Consider the following 23,177-nt stretch of genomic DNA (forward strand, 5'->3'; position numbering starts at 1 on the left):
AATTGTAGAACAGAATTATAGTTAGCATATGCTCACTATATAGTGTGTCACTCATCTATGAATATACTTTTAAATGTTTGGAATATGACTAAATACTTCTATGTGTTTCCCTCTCCATTAATAACTCTTACTGAGTGCTGGGCACAATTATAAGCATTTTTCATGTATCAACCCAACAGATCCTACCAACAACCTTACGAAGTACATTGCAATGTATCTCTATTTTATGGATGAAGCATGGATTTTAAACTGCCTGTCCAAGGAAACACATCTAGTGAGTGTTGGAGTCAGAATCTGATGCCAGGTAAAGCATCCGAATCCCCTCAGGTCACCACCTCCCTGCATTACCTCTACTCATTCTGTAAGGTAAAGTTCACTATTAAATTTTCCTCTTTGTTGATTGATCTCATTTGTACCTATTTCATTGCTTAGTTCCCATAATTGTACTCCAAAGTTTGCCATCCATGTAACTATTTTTGGAAAGCTATGTAATTTCCAAAACAAAGATCTGAGAACAAAAATGAGGTAGATCAATGTTTTCATATATAGTATATATATTTCACACACGCGCGTGCACGTGTGCATGCATGCGAACGAGTTAAACAGCTCCTTGGGATAGCAGAGTAGGAATTTAGTAGATAAGAAAAGAAAATTAAGATTAGGTTGCAATGACCCCACTGAAGAAGTACCCTGTCATATGACTACATGTTTCTCTATGTTTCTGCAACACATGTGGAAATGACTCAGCTGTTCCTGAGTGGGTGTGGGGCAAGTAGAGAGATTGACTTAAAAAAACACAACTAACACAGTGGCCTTTGAACTTGAGAAAAAATACCTACTTCCAAACAGCAAGCAACTTAACCATCAGTCTATACTTATTATTATCATCCCTAGGAAACCAGGTGTTGGGAAGAAAGAAGGCCATATTCATGTGTAGTCAAGATCCAGGAAGACATGTATTCAGGCTTGCAGAATCAATGGAAATTTAAGTACCTAGGATTAAAGTCCCTCCAAGATTGATTTCTACTTAGAGCAATCAGAGCAAAAAAACTAAGACCCTGAAAATGTTTACATTTGCGAGAAACCAAGATGGCGGCATAGGTAAACACCTAAACTGCTGCCTCGCACAACAATTTCAAAACTACAACTAAAAGACAGAACGGACGCCATCCAGAACCACAGGAAAGCTGGCTGAGTGAAAATTCTACAACTAGAAGGAAAGAGAAAAGCTCACAGAGAATTGGAGGTACGGCAAAGGGTCTTTGTGCGCACAGAGAGGAAGGGCGGCTGAGAGCCTGGCTGACTTTCTCTGGCGGAAGGGGGAAGGAAGCCCCCGACCGCACTGAACCCCAGTTCTGACTGCACTGAACCCCAGTTCCGGGCGAGCCCCTGGGGACCCACGCTCTTACGGGGGGGAGTCTGGACTCTCGGGCGGAGACTCGGGAGCCGGGGAAGGCGGAGGACTGAAAGCGCGCACGTGCCAGTGCGCACAAAGGCTGCGGAGGTTGCCACAGGCTTTCCCTAGTGGAAGGGAGTCAGAGGCTCCTGCCTGCACTGAGCCCCAGTTCTGACTGCAGTGAACCCCAGTTCCAGGCGAGCCCCTGGGGACCCATGCTCTTCTGGGGGGAGTCTGGACTCTCGGGCGGAGACTCGGGAGCCGGGAAGGCAGAGGTCTGAAGGCACGCACGTGCGCACAAGGGCAAGGCTGACGGGAAGCCAAGACTGAGACTCCACCCCATCCAAGCTGAGCACAGAGGCTATTGCAATTTGGCAAGTCTAATCCTATAAGGCTGTCTCCAGCACCGGGCTTCTCCCAGCATAGACACAGCTGATCCTTACAGCCAACTGGCCTGGAGGTCCATTCCTCCCAGTGATACCAACAACAATCAAGACTTAATTACAACAAGGCTGTACACACAGTCCACAAAGGGGTGCACCAAGAGTGTCCACCTCAGGTTAACTGGGGAGGCAGACCCACTGGGCCATATTGGAAACCTAGCACACAAATCTACCTTACCAACTCAGGGAAGCAGTGAAAATGCGGCATCAAAGAATCAGATCACAAATGAAAGAAATGGAGGAAAACAAACGACTGGATATAGAATTCAAAACCACGGTTATAAGGCTTTTTAAGAATATCCTAGAAAAGGCCGATAAATATAACGAGACCCTCGAAGATATGAAAAAGGACCAACTAGAAATTAAACATACACTGACTGAAATAAAAAATATTATACAGAGACCCAAAAACAGACAAGAGGAACACAAAAATCAAGTCAAAGAATTGAAATACAAAGAAGCAAAAAACACTCAACCGAAAAAGCAAAAAGCAAAAAAAAAAAAATCCAAAAAGTTGAAGATAATGTAAGAAGACTCTGGGACAACTTCAAGCGTACCAACATCAGAATTATGGGGGTGCCAAAAGAAGAGAGAGAGCAAGATACTGAAAACCTATTTGAAGAAATAATGACCGAAAACTTCCCCCACCTGGTGAAAGAAATAGACTTACAAGTCCAGGAAGCCCACAGAACCCCAAACAAAAGGAATCCAAAGAGGACTACACCAAGACACATCATAATTAAAATGCCAAGAGCAAAAGACAAAGAGAGAATATTAAAAGCAGCAAGACAAAAACAGTTAGTTACCTTCAAGGGAGCACCCATACGACTGTCAGCTGACTTCTCAACAGAAACTATGCAGGCCAGACGGGAGTGGCAAGAAATTTTCAATGTGATGAATAGCAAGAACCTACAACCAAGATTACTCTACCCAGCAAAGCTATCATTCAGAATTGAAGGGCAGATAAAGAGTTTCACAGACAAGAAAAAGCTAAAGGAGTTCATCACCACCAAACCAGTATTATATGAAATGCTGAAAGTATTCTTAAAGAAGAGGAAGAAGAAAAAAGTAAAGATAAAAATTATGAACAACAAATACATATCTATCAACAAGTGAACCTAAAAATCAAGTGAATTAAAAACCTGAGGGACAGAATAATCCGGTGAATATAATAGAATCAGGGGCATAGAAAGGGAGTGGACTGATAATTCTCAGGGGGAAAGGGGTATGGGGGGTTCATGAAGAGACTGGACAAAAATCATACACCTATGGATGAGGACAGTGGGGGGAGGTAAGGGCAGAAGGTGGGGTGGGAAATGGGTGGAGGGGAGCTATGGGGGGAAAAAAGAGAAATAATTGTAATAATCTGAATAAAGATTTATTTAAAAACTGAAAAAAAAATTAAAAAAATAAAATGTTTACATTTGCAAAAAAAAAAAAAAAACTAAGACCCTTTGGATTTCCATTTTCTCCCTCTGCAGCTATCCCATATAATAAAGGGGTAATATGCAAATTGACCCTAACAGTGGAACGACTGGGAATGACCGATCGCTATGACATGCACTGACCACCAGGGGGCAGATGCTCAATGCAGGAGCTGCCCCCTGGTGGTCAGTGCGCTTCCACAGGGGGAGCGCCGCTCAGCCAGAAACTGGCTCATGATTGGCCAGTGCAGCCGCGGTGGAGGGAGCCTCTCCTGTCTCCACGGAAGCACTAAGGATGTCCAACTAATGGCTTAGGCCTGCTCCCTGTTAGTTAGACATCCCCCAAGGGCTCCTGGGCTGCCAGAGGAATATCTGACTGCCAGCTTAGGTCCAATCTCCCAGGGAGTAGGCCTAAGCCATCAGTCAGACATCCCTTGAGGGGCCCCGGACTGCAAGAGGGCACAGGGCAGGCTGAGGGACCCCCTCCCCACCGAGTGCACGAATTTTCATGCACCGAGCTCTAGTTAAGAATAAAAGGACTAGTAGGCAGTGTGGTTTCTGGGGTAATGTCTGAATCTGGTGGCAGGTGAGCAGCAATGATTCTCCTCACCACTGATGACATGCATTAGGCATGGAGGGAACTGCACCAGCTCCTTCAGATCATTTAAGAAACAATGTATGCTCTAGTACCTTGATGAAAGGTTTAAAGTTTTTAAAATTAACACTCAAAATTGAGAACCAAAATAAACTGGCATTCATTTAGTCATCTATTATTCATTCAACAAATGTTTATTGAGTACCTATCCTGTGCCAGGTTCTGTTTTAGGCACTGAGGATATAGCAGGGTACCAAACAGACCATGATGGTTATTCTTAGGAAGCTTATTGTTTACTGATAGAAGTATGAAGACCATGTCTTATTATCATTATTGTACATCAAGTTTATTTGACAATTAATATTATGCATTTTTACATTTAAATAAACATGTCAGGGTTACAGCACAACCAAAAGGTTGCTGGTTCAATTCCCGGTCAGGGCATATGTCCAGGTTGCAGGTTCGATCGCCAGTGTGGGGGGTGGGGGGGGGGCATGCGGGAGGCAGCTGATCTATGGTGCACTCTCACATCAATACTTCACTCTCACATTGATGTTTCACTCTCCTCCTCTTTCTCTCTTATCTCAAAATCAATAAAAATGTATTTTTTAAAAGTGTGACTTCCCTCATGTTTATTCAAATGTAAGAATACATAAATTCATTTAAACTATACAAATCATAACCCAAAAATAGACGTTTTCCAACGTAGAAATCATTCATTTGCTAACAACCTACACATACTAATGACCACTGCAACCCCCATTTTCTCCAACCTTGAAGCCCCCTTTATTACACAGTTCTTTGGTTCCCACTTCCCTTTTGGTCCTCTTCTGCTGTCTGACTATTCAACCTTTATACATACATCCACTCATCCATCTGCACACATATGTGCCAGGAACAAATATGTGGAGTGAGAACCTCTGGAATCCATTTACCCTTGTCCCTTAGGACCAGAGTCTCTCTGATGCTAAAAGAGACCTGAGATGCTTCTACTTATTAATACTCTCAATATGCAAAAAAAAAGTAAAGAACTGCCAACCTAAAAGGCTTATTAAAATGTAGTTTATTTTAGATACCTACATTTTGCATATTAATGCATTTAGCACACACAATTGCAATGACAAAGGCAATAACTTTATGTCTAGTTTTATTAGAAAAAAATGTCAAAAGTTTAAATTTATGAGGTCCTCTGTGAACATGAGGCCCCATTCAAATGGCCCTCCTGGTCCTGCTCGCACCCTTGTCCTCTCAGCTTCTGTCACATCCCTCTCATTGCCAAAGAAAAGACACCAGGCTATCTGCACATATGAGCACTCAATCTCATTCCCTACTGCTAGCATCCCCAGAAATCTCCAGGGAAGTAAACCTCACAAGAGCACAGGTCCCTAGACTTAGGCTTAGGGGTCCTATATGCCCTGGGGTTCAGGGCTCCTATTAGTGGTATTTCACACTTAGTACAAATTTTAAAAATAAGATTTCTGTGGCTCCCCCACAAATTAAATAACATGATGTTCTAGGGCAGTTGTCAGCAAACTCATTAGTCAACAGAGCCAAATATCAACAGTGCAACGATTGAAATTTCTTTTGAGAGCCAAATTTTTTAAACTTAAACTTCTTCTAATGCCACTTCTTCAAAATAGACTTGCCCAGGCCATGGTATTTTGTGGAAGAGCCACACTCAAGGGGCCAAAGAGCCGCATGTGGCTCATGAGCCGCAGTTTGCCGACCACGGTTCTAGGGGGAAATGCACCCTGACTGCAAATCACTAACCTAAAACTACAGATTCCTGAAACATTACTTACACATTTATGGCATTACATGAAACTATATTTTTCTCATCCATGGTAACTGCATTTCTTTTTTTTTTTCTTATATATTTGCCTTATATGTGTTTCCTATACATGGTAACTGTAGTCTTTTTAAAAAATTTTAGCTTGCTCACAAAAAAACTTGCCATCCATTTCTAACTTACATAAATCATGGAAAGTAATAGACTTCCTTTTTGAATTTACAATAAAAAAATTTCTGTATATATTTATATGCAAGAAGCAACTATGCATCTTATATTGGTTATATGTCCTATATTCCATTCTAGAAAGCAAATCATACTGTTTAGCATAGGACCATTTGCATTGAGATATACCTTAGGTCAAAAAATAAAAGTTTTATTTGTAATGCTGCTATGTGAAACTACCACTTCTACAAGGAATATCCCCTGTACAGTTGGCAAAATAAGATACTACGAAAGAGTTCAAAGTACTTGGCTTCTAAACTAGAAGATATTTTCTTTACCTCTGCTACATTTATGGCACATAAGCAAAATAGGTCTCAATAGAAGTGTATTGCTTTGTGGTAAATGCAATTTAAATAAAAACAGATTTATTGAGTGGCTATTATAGTCTAAACACTATGCTAGGCCTGGAGATAAAAAAATAAATAAATAAAGATTTGGTCTTTACCTAATGGGGGCTCACTCTTCGTAAGACTTAAAAAAACAAGAAATAGATCCAGTATAATCTTTTAAATTAACCACAAAAAAACTAAAGTAATTGTGAAAAGAATCCATGTAGAATGAAACATAATACTATGGAGTATGTAAGCATACCAATAGAAACACTTTTAATACATATAATAATGGATAATGGCTAAATACCTGCTATTGAATGGGCAGATAATACATTTTTTAACTATGGAATATATAAATCCATCAAGGGTCACATAGACATTATTACCATTGCTTTTTAAAAATAATAATAATACTAACTTGGGTGCTAGTATCTCTACGTTTCTTTCTTTCTTTCCCCTTCTTTGTTTTTCTGTTGACCTTCTAATGTCCAGCATGTGTGCTCAAAAGAACAAGGTATAGGCCAATGCAGATCTCCATGAAAACATGAAGGAAACAGTAGAAAAAAAAAAGACTCTCATTGCTTGATATTCAAGCAGGCAAACATGAGACTATATTGCTCTGTAAAAGAAAGATGCTGATATGTCTTACAATTTTGATATCACATTCCTACTTTCAACTTAATATAAATATTTTTTAGAATAATTAAAATTGCTCAATGAAAAAAAATACTAAAAAGGCTTAGTATTTCTTATAGTAAGTAGTTTCAATATTCACCTTCTTTATAATTTTCCTAAAATGTAATAGCTGTATATATTTCTCATTAAAAGAGAAAAAATAATTTGTTTAACTTCATAAACATTTAAAAATTAAAAAAAAAAATACATGGGAAAGTTACTAGTATACTACCATCTTGTGGTTAAAAGTTCATTTACAGGAGCAAGGACTTCTGGTAGTTCCATTAACTAACTCCAAAATACAGTATGTATTAATCTAAAATTAAAAATTTTTAAAAATCATGTTTGAAATTTATGTTCAAGAAAAATATATTTTCATATATCTCACTCACTTTCTTATGTTAAAGTCCAGTGGATTAAAACAAGAAATGACATTATGAGTGGCTACCTCAGAGAGAAAAATTAAAAGAACTGTACACTTAACACTCTAGGTCCTGTTCACAGAAGCTTATAATTTACTATGAGAGCAATATACATTCTAACACTGAAATTTTAGGAAACAAAATTATGTACTCTAGGAGTTTCATTTTCACAAGGTAATCTCCAAGACCTACAAGCAAGCAATATGACATTTATGCTAAGCTTATTAACAATTTTTGTTTTACTCCAGAACTCCACTTTAATTAAGAAAGCAAGAACACCACAGAGAAAATAAATATTATAGCAACATTGTTTCTTCCATATCTCTTAGATACATAAACCTATTTTTCCATAAACTAAGAATAATAATTAAATTTAAAAATTAATTAAAAAGTACAGTCCTCTATATTTTTCAGATGTATAATTCTGTACAATCTATGCAAGGCACCTGTTCCAAATGTTTTACAACAGTGGTATCTAATTAGAAGTTAACACACTTCTCCATCTGTCTGCACTTTCCTTTTTAGCATATTGCCAAAGTTATAGGAAGACAGCGCCATCTAAAGGTATGGTGCAAGTATGGAGTTCTTAGTTTGACCACTGTGATAAAGTAGCCAAGCAGATGTATTGCCCTAGAAGGAAGATCCAAAATAACCCTGCTCATTCTTGCATCTTTGGAGAATTACTTGTAATTTAATTTATCTCAAAGTGTTTTAATCTATCTCTATAATGATTCTCCAAAATAATTATAATAACAACAACAGCCACAGCAACAATAATAAAAACTAATGTTTCCCATAATTGTATTACTCTGATTTTGGTACACTTGATGACCCATAAGTATTGGTAACTTTTCCAAAGAAATAGCATTATGGCATGTCTCATCTCTTTCTTTCTCAATATTTCCCTTCTCCTTCTCCTTCTCCTTCTCCTTCTCCTTCTCCTTCTCCTTCTCCTTCTCCTTCTCCTTCTTCTTCTTCTTCTCTCTCTCTCTCTCTCTCTCTCTCTCTCTCTCTCTCTCTCTCTCTCTGTAAAACTTTTAGCCATAATTCTATTTTAGGTGTCATTCAATTCTATTGAACACATATTTTATTATATCTTCCTCCTACAATAGTCCATTCTAGTTTTTCCAGACAGTCAACTAAACTCACCCTTGCTATCAGATTCATGCAAACAAAAAGGCTCAAGATACCTATTTTATGCAACCTAAATTCCCTCATTTATCACAAACAGGTTTGTTTGTTCAATCTGCTTTGGGGCTGTGGGGCTGTTCTCACTCCAGTGAGTCATTCTGGTGTCTAGCTACATACGGGTTCAATTACCAATCACCTGAGGATTGAGACTCAGTTCATTCCTAATCAATTGCCTGTAGGGGCTGGAAGAAAAGGGGTCACCCATTGATGCGGATAGACCCCCTACTGGTTAATAATGGAGGATTTCATACTTGTGCTATGGCTGATATTTAAAGATCTAGCTAAAACAAGAAATGGCCTGTTTCACCAAGGGCAAACCCTGTTTGTTCATCAATATTCGAGTTCCAGAGCAGCTACAATATTTAAGCCAACCAGAAGAACAAGAGGCCTTATGAAGGTAATACTCTGTATGCGGCTGCCAACCTGATTTCTCATTCTGCACACTATGGGGTAGTGGGTAGGAGTACAAGCTTTGAAAGCAAAGAGAACATAGTTTGAGTCCATGCTCTGCCACTGGCCTTGAGCAAGTTATTTAATTTCTCTGAGCTTCACTTCCCTCATCTTCAAGAAATTATAAATTAATATAAATGATTTAAGCAAAGTGCTTTGCACTTAGTAATTATTCAATAAAAGTTAGTACTTAAATTTTATCTTGCAGGTTTCCATTTGTCTTATTAATATTATTGACTAATTAGGTAGGATCCACCTAACCCAAACAAACACCCAGAGAAATTCATTTGTGACTTCTTAAGACAGCAAAAAGAATGAATGAGAAAGATTCACCTCAAAATAAGGATGAGTGCAACTATATAAAAAGAGAAAATGGTACTTGAAGGTCTAATATCAGTTTAAAATTTTAGCTCTGAAACAGTTTTGAAAATCATTAGAGTCCACGTGACTCTTGATTCCATGTTATTTTTTTCTGTTAGAAATTGTCTGCAGAGCGCAAAGGAGTTGGATATATAGATCCAACAGTATCTGCAAGTGGATAATGCTGAAGCCAGAAAGCAGATGGACTTGTTCAGGGATATAACAGAGGGCATAGGGCAAAGAACTTTAGAACCCTGAAGAATGGAATTTTTTTTCAATTACAGTTTATGTACAATATTAGATTATTTCAGGTGTAGAACCCATTGATTAGACATTTATATAACTTAGCAAGTCTTTACCTCGCTAAAACTAATACCCATCTGATACCTTTTATAGTTATTACAATATTATTGACTAAATTCTCTATGCTGTACTTTGCATCCCCCTGACTATTCTGTAACTGCCAATTTGTACTTAATCTCCTCAACTTTTTCACCCATCCTCCCAAACACTCTACCATCTGACAACTGTCAAAATGTTCTCTGTATTTATGAGTCTGTTTCTGTTTTGCTTGTTCATTTACTTTGTTTTTTAGATTCCACATATAAGTGAAATCATATAGCATTTATCTTTCTCTGTCTGACTTATTTCATTCAGCACAATACCCTCTAAGTCCATCCATGTTGTTGCAGATGGCAAGATTCTATTCTTTTTTGTGGCTGAATCATATTCTGTTGTATTTATGCACCACTTCTTTTTTTTTAATCCTCATCTGAGGATATTTTTTCCATTGACTTTTTTAGAGAGAGTGGAAGGGAGGGAGGAAAGAGAGAGAAAGAGACATCAACATAAGAGAGACACATGGATTAGTTGCCTCCCACTCGAGCCCTGACTGGGGCTGGGGATGGAACCTGCAACTAAGGTACATGCCCTTGACCGAGAATTGAACCTGTGACCCTTAGGTCCAAGGGCCGACACTCTAACCATTGAGCCAAACCAGCCAGGGCCACTTCTTTATTAATTTATTGATGAACACTTAAGTTGCTTCCATATTTTTGCTATCTATAATAATAAAAGCATAATATGCTAATTAGACTGGACATCCTTCCAGATGACCTTCCAGACAAAGCTGGGGCTGTGTGGGAAGCCTGGGTCCCGGGTGCCAGAGGGAAGCCGGTGCCAGCAGCGGGGGAAGGAAGGCCTACTCCTGTATGAATTTTGTGCATCGGTCCTCTAGTTGTAAATAATGTTGCAATGAACATATGGGTTCATATGTCTTTTTGATTTAGTATTTTGGGTTTCTTTGGATAAATACCTAGACGTGGAATTGCTGGGTCCTTCTTTGTCTTTGTTATAGCCTTTGTCTGGTATAAGTATTGCTACCCAGCATTTTCTTTGTTTCCGTTTTCATGAAATATCTTTTTATATTGTTTTTACTTTTAGTCTGTGTGTGTCCTTGGACCTGAAATGAATCTCTTATAGACAGCATAAATAAGACAGCAAGTTGAGTAGGGCGGGGTCTCAGGGAATCATCAGGGTGGGGCTAACAGTGTTAGGTTGATGGAGACTCAAATAAGGCCAGGCCTGTGCCTGCAGAGGGAGGGCTCAGCAAAGAAACAATGACCTCAGCCAGCATGTCTGTCTGGAAGAAAGTTGCCTCTCCAGCCCTCACCCCAAAGCTAGACACTTCAGTTCCTCCTCATATGTCTCTGGTGACTTTGAGCTGCTGCTCCTGTGCTGGAGCTCAGAACCAGTGAGTTTAAATAAAGTCCATGTGTGAGCCCTTTAAGAGGAATGCCTGGGAGTTCAGCAGCCTTCAGTCTCACTCAGCCACCATCTCAGCCTCCTTGGTTTTCACAGCTACAAGTTATGGGGACTTCTCTTCCTGACACTGGAACCCTGGGCCGGGGGGTTCGGTGGGGAATGAGATCCCTGGCTCCTCAGGGGGGCACCTGCACAGCCAAGATAATCCTCGCAATTTTTATCTGCCACATGTGGTTGTGGGACCAGCCCATTAGTCTTCACCCCTCTTACCAGTCTCAATGTGGCTTTTTCTTTATATCCTTAGTTGTAGGATTCTGTTCAGCTAGATTTCAGGCAGTTCTGAATGATGATTGTTCCGTAGTTTACTTATAAGTTTGATGTGGTCATGGGAGGAGGTAAGCACAGTGTTTACCTACTTCACCATCTTGAACATCAATTTTTGAGGAAATGGAAAGAAGAGAGACAATAAAAAAAGTGATGAGATAGAAAAAGGGGGTAAAAGTCAATAGCAGAGACAACTTTAAAAAGAAAAATTGGTCAGAGATGTGAAATTCCACAAACATTAAGTAAAATTAGGAATGAAAACCAGTAGTTAATAGTTTCAGCAGAAAGGTAAAGTCAGATATGCCAATTGCATTGGGTTGAAAACTGAGTGAGAAACTTTTCACAAAGTTTTACATTGAAAGGAAAAGAAACACAGGACCATAGCTTGAGTTATGTGATGTGAATATGAGAAACACAATATGAAAAGAAAAATACAATTGAGTTGTGTCCCCCAAAAAGATGCTCAAGTCCTAACCTCTGGTATCTACGAATGTGACCTTATTTGGAAATAGGGTCTCTGAAGAAGTAATCAGGTTAAGATGAGCTAATAGTGGATTACTAGAGTAGGCCCCAGTCCGATGAGTGGTGTCCTCATAAGAAGAAGGTAATTTGGATACAGACACAGAGACAAATAGCGAGAGAAAGCCAAGTGACAACAGCCAAAGAACAAGAGGATTGTTGGCAACTGCTGAAAGCCAGAAGAGGGGCATGGAACACATTCTCCCTCAGTGCCTCCAGAAGAGCCAGCCCTACCCATACTTTGATTTCAGACCTGTAGTCTCCAGAACTGTGAGGCAATAAAGTTCTCGCATTATAAGCCACCCAGTTTGTGGAACATTGTTTGAACAGCCCTAGTAAATGAATACAAGGACTACTGATAACAAGCAAGATACAGACCTAACTGAATGCTTACAATGAGCATAAAACATGATCACAATAAAGTATGGAAATAACTGACACAAACACAAAGGAATCTAAAAGGAAAAGACAATTGGTGAGAAAAAATCAGTTAAAATCTAGAATAATTATAAGAAATCCTGTTTCATTCGTTGCCATGTTAAGATACCACCTACTTTAATCATAATGACATTTGAAAATAATTTGTATATCTCTTTTCATTTCGGGGTCCTGGAATGAAAAATGATGCATAAATTTAAAAAAATTACCATGGGCCTCTCTCAGAATATGGCAGAGATTTTAGACCTGAAGGTATTTTTTTTTACTTTGTTTACTGAATTATTACAATGAAAGAAAATATTGTTGAAAGAAAGCATGTTGCAAGTATCGGTTGTCTGATGAACCCTAAAAATAATATTCTGTAGCTTGTGCTTCTGATATTTATTCATTTATACAGTCAACAAATGTTTCTGAGTACCTACTGTGGTGTACCTAAAACACCAGGTTCTTGTTGCTCTGAGATATCGTAGTCAAGAATAGGGTGGGAGAGTGCAGCAGGGGGTAGGTGAGAAAGGGCTGCTTTAATAAGGTTTTTCTAAAATGTGTAGAAGTTGTTTCATGTCAACTGAATCATGTACCCATTTACTATACTTATATATTTAATATGTCATTCAATTAAGGACAGTAAAATAAGAAATCATTTGAAATGTGGTTATGCAATTCATATTTTATTTGTTCTTAAGTTCAAATTTTTGAGATCTTTCTTTAAAAAAGATAAGACTACATTTTACTTAAAACACATCCCTTAAAGGTATTTTATAATTAATTTGAGCCGTAGAGTTGCTTCCTCCTATGTGGTTGAAATAAGGGGAATTTTTCCTCCCTAATTACCCAGATAATGGGTTCCAGCCTCCCTTTGATGTGTCATAAAGGCTCACCTGTTTCACTACAACCTGCTATTTATTATCAAACAATTGCAGTTTCCCAAATCCCAAATTTCCAAAGGTGCCATTTATCCAAATCACATGTGTGTCCCCTTTGCACCCATTCTAAAAAAGAAATTTCCTTGATCAAAATTTTAACCTTGATTACCCCCCGGTGCATCAGCCCTTTTATTACCTAGTCCAAATTAAAATCTACTAGTATGCATACTGACTGTTAAGGCATTACTTTTAACTGCATTTTAATTATCATGGGTTTGGGTAAGAAAAGATAGAAATCTTGTGAAAATGAAGATATATACGATCAGGAGTTTAAGAAATAAGTTTTAAAAATATCTTATGCCTTTTACAGTAACCTTTTTAGATTGAAAGCCTGGAACTCTTTCCCATCAGTACAATACACATTTCACATATACTCTCAATAGCTATTCTCCCAGAAGCCTATCCATGAAGCCCACAGTTCCCTCCCCCCAAACAGGTCTTTCACTTCACTTTCTCATTTGACCCCTTGAAAGTGATTAATGAGATAAACTGTACAAAGTACTTGGAACTGTGTCTAATGCAAATTGGAAAACTTGCTTGCAGAATATAGAGAGAGTGATTGAAGACGCACTGGGGTGTGTACCTACAAGATACAGGGAACTAGGGGAGGCTGGAGAGGAGGAAACAAGTAGCCTGTATATTGTGAAAAATAAATCAGTGTCCTGTCAGCACAGTGATCATGTAAATGATATATGGAGGGGGAATGTTCTAGAAAACATTCTGAATGGAACTTACAGACTTCAAGAAATCCTATATAATAAAAGCCTAATATGCTAAGTGTCCAGTTGTCCCGTGACAGTTCAACTTTCAACCAATCAAAGCGTAATATGCTAATGATATGCTAAGGCCTCTCAACCACTCGTTATGACATGCACTGACCACCAGGGGGCAGACAGTCGACTGGCCAACCAGTCACTATGACATGCACTGACCACCAGGGGGCAGACACTCCGACCACTATGTTAGCTTGCTGCTGGAGTCCAGCCAATCAGGACTAAGCGAGATGGGCCCTGGAGCCCTCCCATGGCCCCTCCTTGGCTGGCCAACCTCCCGCGTTCCTCCCCGCCCCAATTGTGCACTGGTGGGGTCCCTCGGCCTGGCCTGTGCCCTCTCGCAATCTGGGATCCCTCATGGGATGTCGGAGAGCTGGTTTCAGCCCAATACCACAGGCCGCTCCCCTTGGGAGGGCATCAGACGCAGGACTCACCCAGAGGGGTCCCACCCATGCACGAATTGGTGCACCAGGCCTCTAGTATGAGCATAAGATTCTGGGAGGCAAGAGGAGAAGGGTCCTAGAAATGCCACTGTGGAAGGGGACTCAGCATGGACAGGGCCTGGCATGCCTGCAGGAAGGAGCCTGACAACTCCTGGTAAGAGCAGGGTTTCTCAGAGGTCCGAGGGGACTTCAGCAAAGACCCTAGGAGACTCTGAAGTTGGGTGCAAAAGCCTTATGACATCTGAATGAGCCTAAAAGGATCCTACATGACATGAGATAAGAACTCCATGAGCTTTGGAAACACATGGAAGAGCCCAAACTGGTCATTAGGGACCATAGGAGGGACTGAGGGGAGCTGTGTTCCTGGCTCCAAGGAAGAGACATGCATAAATGAGAACCTTCTGGCCAAAACCGGTTTGGCTCAGTGGATAGAGCGTCGGCCTGCGGACTGAAGGGTCCCAGGTTCGATTCCGGTCAAGGGCATGTACCTTGGTTGCGGGTATATCCCCAGTGAGAGGTGTGCAGGAGGCAGCTGATCGATGTTTCTCTCTCATTGATGTTTCTAGCTCTCTATCCCTCTCCCTTCCTCTCTGTAAAATATCAATAAAATATATTTAAAAAAGAGAACCTTCTGGAGCCCTGCTGATGAGCAGACGGTGTAATGGTGTGGGGTCTGAGAGGGGAGGGGGTTTGAGACTCAGGGACCTTGGAAGCTCTAGTAAATTTGGGTAAATTCAGTCAGTGTTGCTATCAGGTTTGCTGCCAATCCATTTGGGGTCTTTGTGAGAAATAGAAAAAGGTGTGTGTCCCCCTGCCCCGCAGGTAGATACATCTCTGCTCTGGTTTACACATATGATGAATTAAAGCATGGGCTAGATTTCAGTTCCCACTTGCTCCAGTGGCCAGAGTCCTTTTGCAGGCAACCATCTATCTGCTCAACTGCACATAGAGTCCCTGGATGGACTGAGAATTTTCTTTTGGCTAAAAGCTAATTTGTGCCCACACACATGAAACTATTTGGACAGAGCAAGATACTATTTAGCAGGAAGACTATAAGGATTGCATTTGTAGATAAAAGTTCTCCTAAGGCAGTGGTCGGTAAACTGCAGCTCGTGAGCCACCTGTGGCTCTTTGGCCCCTTGAGTGTGGCTCTTCCACAAAATACCACGTGCAGGCGCACACGTACAGTGCGATTGAAACTTCGTGGCCCATGCGCAGAAGTCGGTTTTTGGCTCTCAAAAGAAATTTCAATCGTTGTACTGTTGATATTTGGCTCTGTTGACTAATGAGTTTGCCGACCACTGTCCTAAGGGATGCAAACTAATAAGAGATAGAGATAATAAGGGATAGCATACTTGACTTGATCTCTCCAACTTCTAAAAATGTCTGTCAATAGGAATAATATTCTCCTAGTACCTCTCCTATCCTGATTTTCTACAGAAACAGTTGCATACTTGTGCAACCATACATAGGCAAGTTAATTAGACCCTCAGTACATTGGTTTCTCCATCCTGGAGCTGAGGTAAGGATTAAAAAATGTTAATACATGTAAAGCTTAGAACTGGGTCTGGCATTTACTATTAACACAATAAATGTTAGCCACTTTTTATTATTTGCACCATTCAGATGTTAATGAGAATGTTAAAGCTGGATGGGGCTGCAGAGGCCATCTGGGAAACATTTATGCAGAAAATAGTTTTCTAGCTAAGCCTTGGAAAATGGATAGGATTTCAATAGGTAGAGAAAACAAGGGGAAGACATTTCCAGGCATTGGGAATAAAGGTGGAATATTCAAGTATGGTTAGCAGATATATTTAGCAGAAACCAAATGGAATGTGTAGGAAAGGGGTAAAAATAAACCTGAAAGCTAAATTGAGGGCACATAATAAGGCATCCAGAATTCATTCTACTCTCTCTGGTCAGCAATAAAAATCAAGAAATTTAACTTGAAACCCTCTGCAATCTGACTCCCACCCTGTGGGCTTCTTTACTCAAAGGTCTTCTAATGCAGTGCTTCTAAAACTTGGAAATAAAAACCTTTCTAAAGGTTTGGGGACCTTTCTAAAATGCAGATTCTGATATGGTAGGTCTTAGTGAGGCCCGAGACCCTACATTTTTAACAAGTTTTCAGGGGCTACCATGCCCCTGATGCTTATCTCAGGACCACACTGGGTACCAGGGTCTATCCCAGTGGCCTCTTCTCATTTTCATCCTTAACCCCTCTACATTGTTAGGCCTTGGTGATCTTCCTGAAATTCTCATCATTGGCTTATGATTCAGATGCTACTACTTGAAGCTGAGAATGCAGACTAGAAGTCTATAAAACTCCAATACATATTGACTTATCTTGAGCACACCTTTTATCCTATAAAACAAAGTTGCCATTGGCAACAATATCTGGGTATAATACCTAGATACAAACTACAAACTCAAGATTCGTATTGTCCAAGCAACTGTCAGTACATCAATCTCTTTGGTCTTTTAATTACAAATATTACAAACCATATTTTAATAAAACATAAGCTTATATCATTATAAGATACCTATTGTACATCTCATGATGTGTGTAGCTTCTCTGGAAAATAATTTCCTTCAGGTCCCATCCCAACCATCCACATGGGCATTGGCTATATTTGATTGGTGCAGAGGCGGGTCCCAGACCAGTACTGGGTTATTTTGAGTCTTTCCTCAAGATTTTACACTAGAACTGAAAAATGGAAAACCAGTCTCTTGCTCTCTCTACAGAAATCAAGAGCATGTAAGCTCAGGAGCTATTGGGGAACACCTTCTGCCACATGGATTGAGAAGCAGACAACAGCAGAAAAAAGACTGATGAAAACCCCAGCATGGCACGTGGACAACCTTGCACCTCTCCACACAGACCATGTAGGCAAGGCTTACACAGTCACAGTCGGACCCGAGTCTTGGCAGAATGCCCCGGGATTTCTCCTAGCGTGAGAGAGGATTAGCAGCCTGCTGAGGAGCTGCTGAGGCTGTTTCTCCCATTATCTTATGGAAGGCTGCCACAAGGCCATTTCTCATAGATCTCCCTAATTTCAGTTGAGCACAAGAATTTCCACCTCACTCCCACTTAGAATAAAGCTACAGACTTCAGTGTAAGTCTATAAAACTGCATGGCTGTGGTTCTGAGGGGCCCACTGCTCATACAGCCTATCATCTGGCCAGTTCACTTTGGTGTTATCTGTGGAATAAGGGACACAGGGAACTGACACCATAATGACTTGCTTTTGCTGTCTGTGTAAGTAATTAACTGTCTGAGTCCATTTGGGCACGTTTACTCCTCACTGGGCAAATCTATGGAAGTATAGCAAGTCATCCTAACAGCTGTAGTAATATTACGTGTGACCCTATTATTATCCACCACCTTGCTGCCATTTGACAAAGAGAAAAAGGAAGAGATGGCAAGAATTCATTCACCTTCTGAGTTCCCCTCAGTGGCCCAGCTCCTAATTCCAATCTGTTCCAGGAATGCATCCCAGACCTGAATGCCATGAGGTATGCTGGTATTTCTCTAATAAACCTCCCCAGCTACTTTTTCTTTCCCCGTAAGAAATCCAATCTCAGTGGAACCTTAAGCTTTGCCCAGCTGGGGTGGCTCAGGGGTTGAGCATCAACCCATGAATCAAGAGGTTGCCAGTTCGATTCCCTCGAACCAGTTCCGGGTTGTGTTTCAATCCCCAGTGGGGGCATGTAGAAGGCAGCCAATTGATGTTTCTCATAGATGTTGCTATCTCTCTTATCCCTTTGCCTTCCTCTCTCTCTAAAATCAATAAAGAACATGTTTTTTTTAAAAAAAAGAAATCCAGAATGCATTTTTTAGCCTTTATCATCAAAAGATAACATAATACTGCCGAAACCGGTTTGGCTCAGTGGAAAGAGCGTCGGCCTGCGGACTGAAGGGTCCCGGGTTCGATTCCGGTCAAGGGCATGTACCTTGGTTGCGGGCACATCTCCAGTGGGAGGTGTGCAGGAGGCAGCTGATCGATGTTTCTCTCTCATCGATGTTTCTAGCTCTCTATCCCTCTCCCTTCCTCTCTGTAAAATATCAATAAAATATATTTTTTAAAAAAAAGATAACATAATACACACACACACACACACACACACACACACACAAAGGTGTTGCATTTGATGACAGTTTCAGTAATCAGAACTCCAGTGCTAGAGATTCACATGCATTTCCTATATTTATTAAAATTCGAACTCTCTAGTATATTAATTTATTTTTGGCCCTTGACCTAGTATATGTAATATGATTAGCCTACACTTATTAAAGTCCAATAAATATAAAATTTCATGAAAAAAATTTAATGAAAATGTTATTGGCCAAGTAGAAGAAACTGTGACTCTTTTTTTGCTGTGATGAAAGTGTAAATTACTCCCATCATTTATCAATAATTCCATAGTACTAAATGTATAATCAACTATGCTATGTTTGATTTATCTTATAAATGTATTAATTTTCATTAATATTAGTTACAATTGTAAGAACATGGTGGAATCACGTTATACTTGTGCCAAATATTTATCATCCAACAAAACAAATTAAGTAGGATTAGAGTTTGATCTACATTTAACATCCCTTGAGTTTAGCTGTGTCTAATACATAGTATGATCATCTAAGCCAATATACAGATGATTGTGAAGAATTAGTCATATTTTAGTAAGCTTACCAATTAACTTCACTTTCCTATTTGGCCAGCTGAGTTGTTTTTGTTTTGTTTTGTTTTGTTTTGTTTTGTTTTGTTTTGTTTTGTTTTGGTCAGGATCATGGACTCTGAATCAAGTGAGTCAGGGGCAGCTGCTAGTCTTGAATATTGTGGAATTTGACCAAAATGGTGAATAAGTTTGTGCAAATTCACCATCACTACAGAAAAATAACAAAAAAGTAGACAGTGGAGTCACTGACATCATAAGAATGGATAGGCATAACAGTTACAAATAATAAACTCATGTCCTGATTGCCATATTAATGAAATATCATCTTTATGAAATGTACAGATTGTAAGTGATACATCTGGCCACTTGTTGTACCTCTGAGGTGCAAGTAGTTCATGACATAATGAAAAGTGGTCATAATTTGTAGTGGTTCCTTATGAAAAGCCCAAATTCATTTGAAAATAAATTTTACTAGTGAAAGGTCATTGCTTTAATATGATTTATTAGAGTTACTATAATTTATTAAACGAATATCTACCTTTATATAAATGTTTTATGGTGATGAATGAATTACAGTAATTATTTTTACATTTATAATAAAATGCACCACAATATATAAGATTAATTTTCAATCAAGTCATAATTTATATTTTTAAATATCTTTAAAATATGTTCATATAACATAATTTCATGGGTAACTTTCTCTAGCCACTCTTAGCAATTATTTCCATGATTAGTATCACATTTTTTTTCTGAATGTTTTTTTGCACACAGCATAACTCTCCATAAATTAATGTGAGCCCAATCTATCAAAGGTGTTTATATGTGTTAACATATGCATTTAATTTTAATATGCCTATGTAAGGCACGAATAGCCCCAAGCAAGCACAGTATGCAATAAGAAGACCTGTGGAGTCCTGAGGTACACATTTTAATGAGAGGTCGGAGTTATGCAAGATCTGAATAAACTCTGTAGAAAGAGGCTACAATTGAGAGCAAAACTAAGTCTGACAGAAATTGTATCGTTTCAACTAAAACAACCACCTAGGCAAAAAGGCCTCCTCAAAGCTGCAGGCCTTGCGGCTGCCTACCTTGCTTTTCAGCCTAGGAACCAAGGAGGCGGGGAACCCCCGAGCGGCCGCGCGAGCGCCGGGGCCACTTGACCCCAGGGCACCGGCCGCTCCCGGCCTCCTTTGCTCTCACTCCGCCGGCTCGGGCTGTCGCGGCAGCGCGGAATTGAGAGGAAGGAGGCAAAACTTGGAGACCTGTCTGAAGGCAGAACTTGGAGACTTGTCTGAGAAACGTTTGGGGACACGCAGCGATAAAAAAACGACTAGCCTCCGGTGGGGCGGCCTTACCTGCGGAACCACCGGCCAGGATCTGCCGAGAAGCCTCCTTCACGAAGCCGGCCTCGGCCTTGGCTGACATCGCGGGCCAAGAGGAAGGGCGAGCTCGTCGGCCTGAGTGCGGTGCCGGCCTGCGGAGCCTTCGGACCGAAAGAGCCCGGGCCGGGCTGGTCCTGGGCCGAGAGGCTCCGTGTGAGGCGGCTCCGGGCGCAGACTCGCTGCGGGATCGCCGCGGGTCCCGACCTGCCCGCTGCGCTTTCCAAGAGCTCCTTCCCCGCTTGGCTCCTCCGCTCCACGAGGAACCCTGGAGGAGAAAAGACTCACGGACGGGGTTGGGGTGGCCGACCGCAGCAGGTCGGGTTGGTCTCCTGATGTGGCGCCCACACGCTTCCCTATCAGGAGCCTCCTGCAGTTCGTGGAGCCGGACGCGCTGCCTCTGATAATGCCAGTGAAGTGACCTGGCCTGGAGTTCCAGCCGCAGAGCTGGGCGACCCTTGCTCCTCCCGGCAAGCCAGGGCACAGTGCAGTTCTAAATAGGGGACAGGTGGATAAATTCCTTGCAGTTAGTTGTCCTGAAATTGTTAGCAACTAACTCAAAGCAAATCCAATTTGCAATTATCTTACAATTGAACTAATGCAGTACTATACCAAAAAAAAAAAAAAAAATGGTTTGGGCTTAAGAGAATTTATCTTAAACCTCATCAATATGAGCTTTCTTTACTGAAAGATCAAAAAAGAGACCTTATTACAAATACGTCTCTCCGGTACCCCCAAAGGCCAGTGGTTCTCAAAGTATGATCTTAGGACCCCGCAATAGCAACGTGATGTGGGAGTTTGTTAGAAAGACAAATTCATGGCTCCACCCGGGGACCTACTGCACCAGAATCTCTGGATATAGGACGCAGAAACCTGTGTTTTAGTAACCTGTGTTTTCCAGTGATTGTTATGAACACTAAAGTTTGTGAACCACTGACCTAAATAAAGAACATTAAGGAACTACCAGTGTATTCTCCATAAAAAGTTTAATTATTCATGCTAACTCTTCAGGATACTTGACAAAAAAAGAAATACTAATTTACTAAAACCACAACTTCAAATGCTACGCAGGAGAAAAACAGATTCTAAAATTTTAATGGACTTAAAGGGTATTATGCTCAGTGAAATAAATTAGAGAAAGACAAATACCATATGATTTTACTCATAGGTGAAATTTAAAGAACAAAATTAACAAAATTGAAACAGACACAGAGAGAGAACTGGTGGTTGCCAGAGTGCACTAGGTGAAAGAGGTGAAGGGACTAGAAGCACAAACTGGTAGTTACAAAATAATAACAGAGAATTAGGTAAAGTACAGGAAATATAGTCAATAAATTGTGATAACTGTATATGGTGCCAGTTGGGGTACTGGAAATATAAAAGGGAACATTATGTAAAGTATAACCACTAAGCTGTATATCTGAAACCAATACAAAATAAAATTAAAAGAAAAAATAAAATTTTAGAAAAATATTAGGCAGGAGGAGATGATACAAGTAAAAGGAAAACAAGAAACTTTGGTACCTCTATTATATTTCTTAAACACAGTATATAATACTAAATATATGTAGTTTGAACCATATAAAATTGCCATTTCTGAAGGCCAAAACCATTGAATATCAGTAATATAGTGTGGTTCAATTTAATATAAATGATTTCTAATTAAATGCACAAAATACAAAAACTTGTTCATACGTTGTTTTTCTTTCTTGGGCTGAGCTGTTAAAAGCTGTTAATCATGATATCTAACTGGAAAATTTAAAGTGATAAATTGGAAAGACTTGTTGCTTATGTGGTGACATATGCAAAAATAAAGTTTCTCATATTTGCTTATATTTTTTATTAAAATTACTAAGCTTGAAATGTTTACCAAGAAATTGTTTTCAGAAATGTGTCCTATATAGATGAAGTAAAGCTTTTGAGCAATATGTCAGTCTTTTACTAATTAAATAGGTCTTGAGTGTAATATAGAATCACTTATTCAATAAATATTGAGATCCTCTTATATATAAGTCCTAAAATCAAAAATTCAGAACTCATAGAAAACATTGTCCTTATGTTCCAATGAGAAAATGAATTTCCCAAGATCACAATTAATTAATAGTACAGCTAGAATTCAATTCCAGGATTCTCTCTTCTAATAGCAATTGGATTGTACTATTTAAATATTAACAGACCAAACTACATTCCATCACACAGAAACCTAAAATAATTAAATTCCCCCAAATTAACTTTATGTATTCATATATAAGTAGGGAATTTTTTAAGTTAAAAAAATTGTCACAACTGTTAAACCCCCCGGCACACACTGAACCAAATTATATATTGAATTAATTGGGGGCTGACTAAATTTCAGCACTTTCCTATGTGCTAGTAATATAGCAATGTAATAGTTAAAATCCCTCCTAGAGCCCGGCCAGTGTTAACCTATGAACCAGGTGGTCACAGTTCCATTCCTGGTCAGAGCACATGCCCAGGTTTGGATTTCAGGCTCAATCCCCAGTGGGGGGCATGCAGAAGGCAGGCAGTCAATGATTCTCATCATTGATGTTTATCTCTCTTCCTCTCTAAAATCAATAAAAAAATACATTTTTTAAAAAATCCCTCATGGAGCATATAATCTAATGGA

The 23,177-nt window shown here is 39.8% G+C and overlaps 1 protein-coding gene across 1 annotated transcript in view; it reads right to left on the reverse strand.

Annotated features, from left to right (window-relative positions):
- The window catches only part of SLC25A21 (solute carrier family 25 member 21), a 543,805-nt gene extending 521,707 nt beyond the window's left edge, over positions 1–22,098 (reverse strand). Inside the window, exon 1 of the mRNA XM_080641810.1 lies at positions 20,525–22,098. Coding sequence (XP_080497936.1) covers positions 20,525–20,594 — 70 coding nt within the window. The 5' untranslated portion in view covers positions 20,595–22,098. The remainder of the gene's footprint in view (positions 1–20,524) is intronic.
- Positions 22,099–23,177: the final 1,079 nt, after the last annotated feature.

This window comes from Plecotus auritus (assembly GCF_963455305.1).
Source record: "Plecotus auritus genome assembly, chromosome: 1".
Classification (NCBI taxonomy): Eukaryota; Metazoa; Chordata; class Mammalia; order Chiroptera; family Vespertilionidae; genus Plecotus; species Plecotus auritus.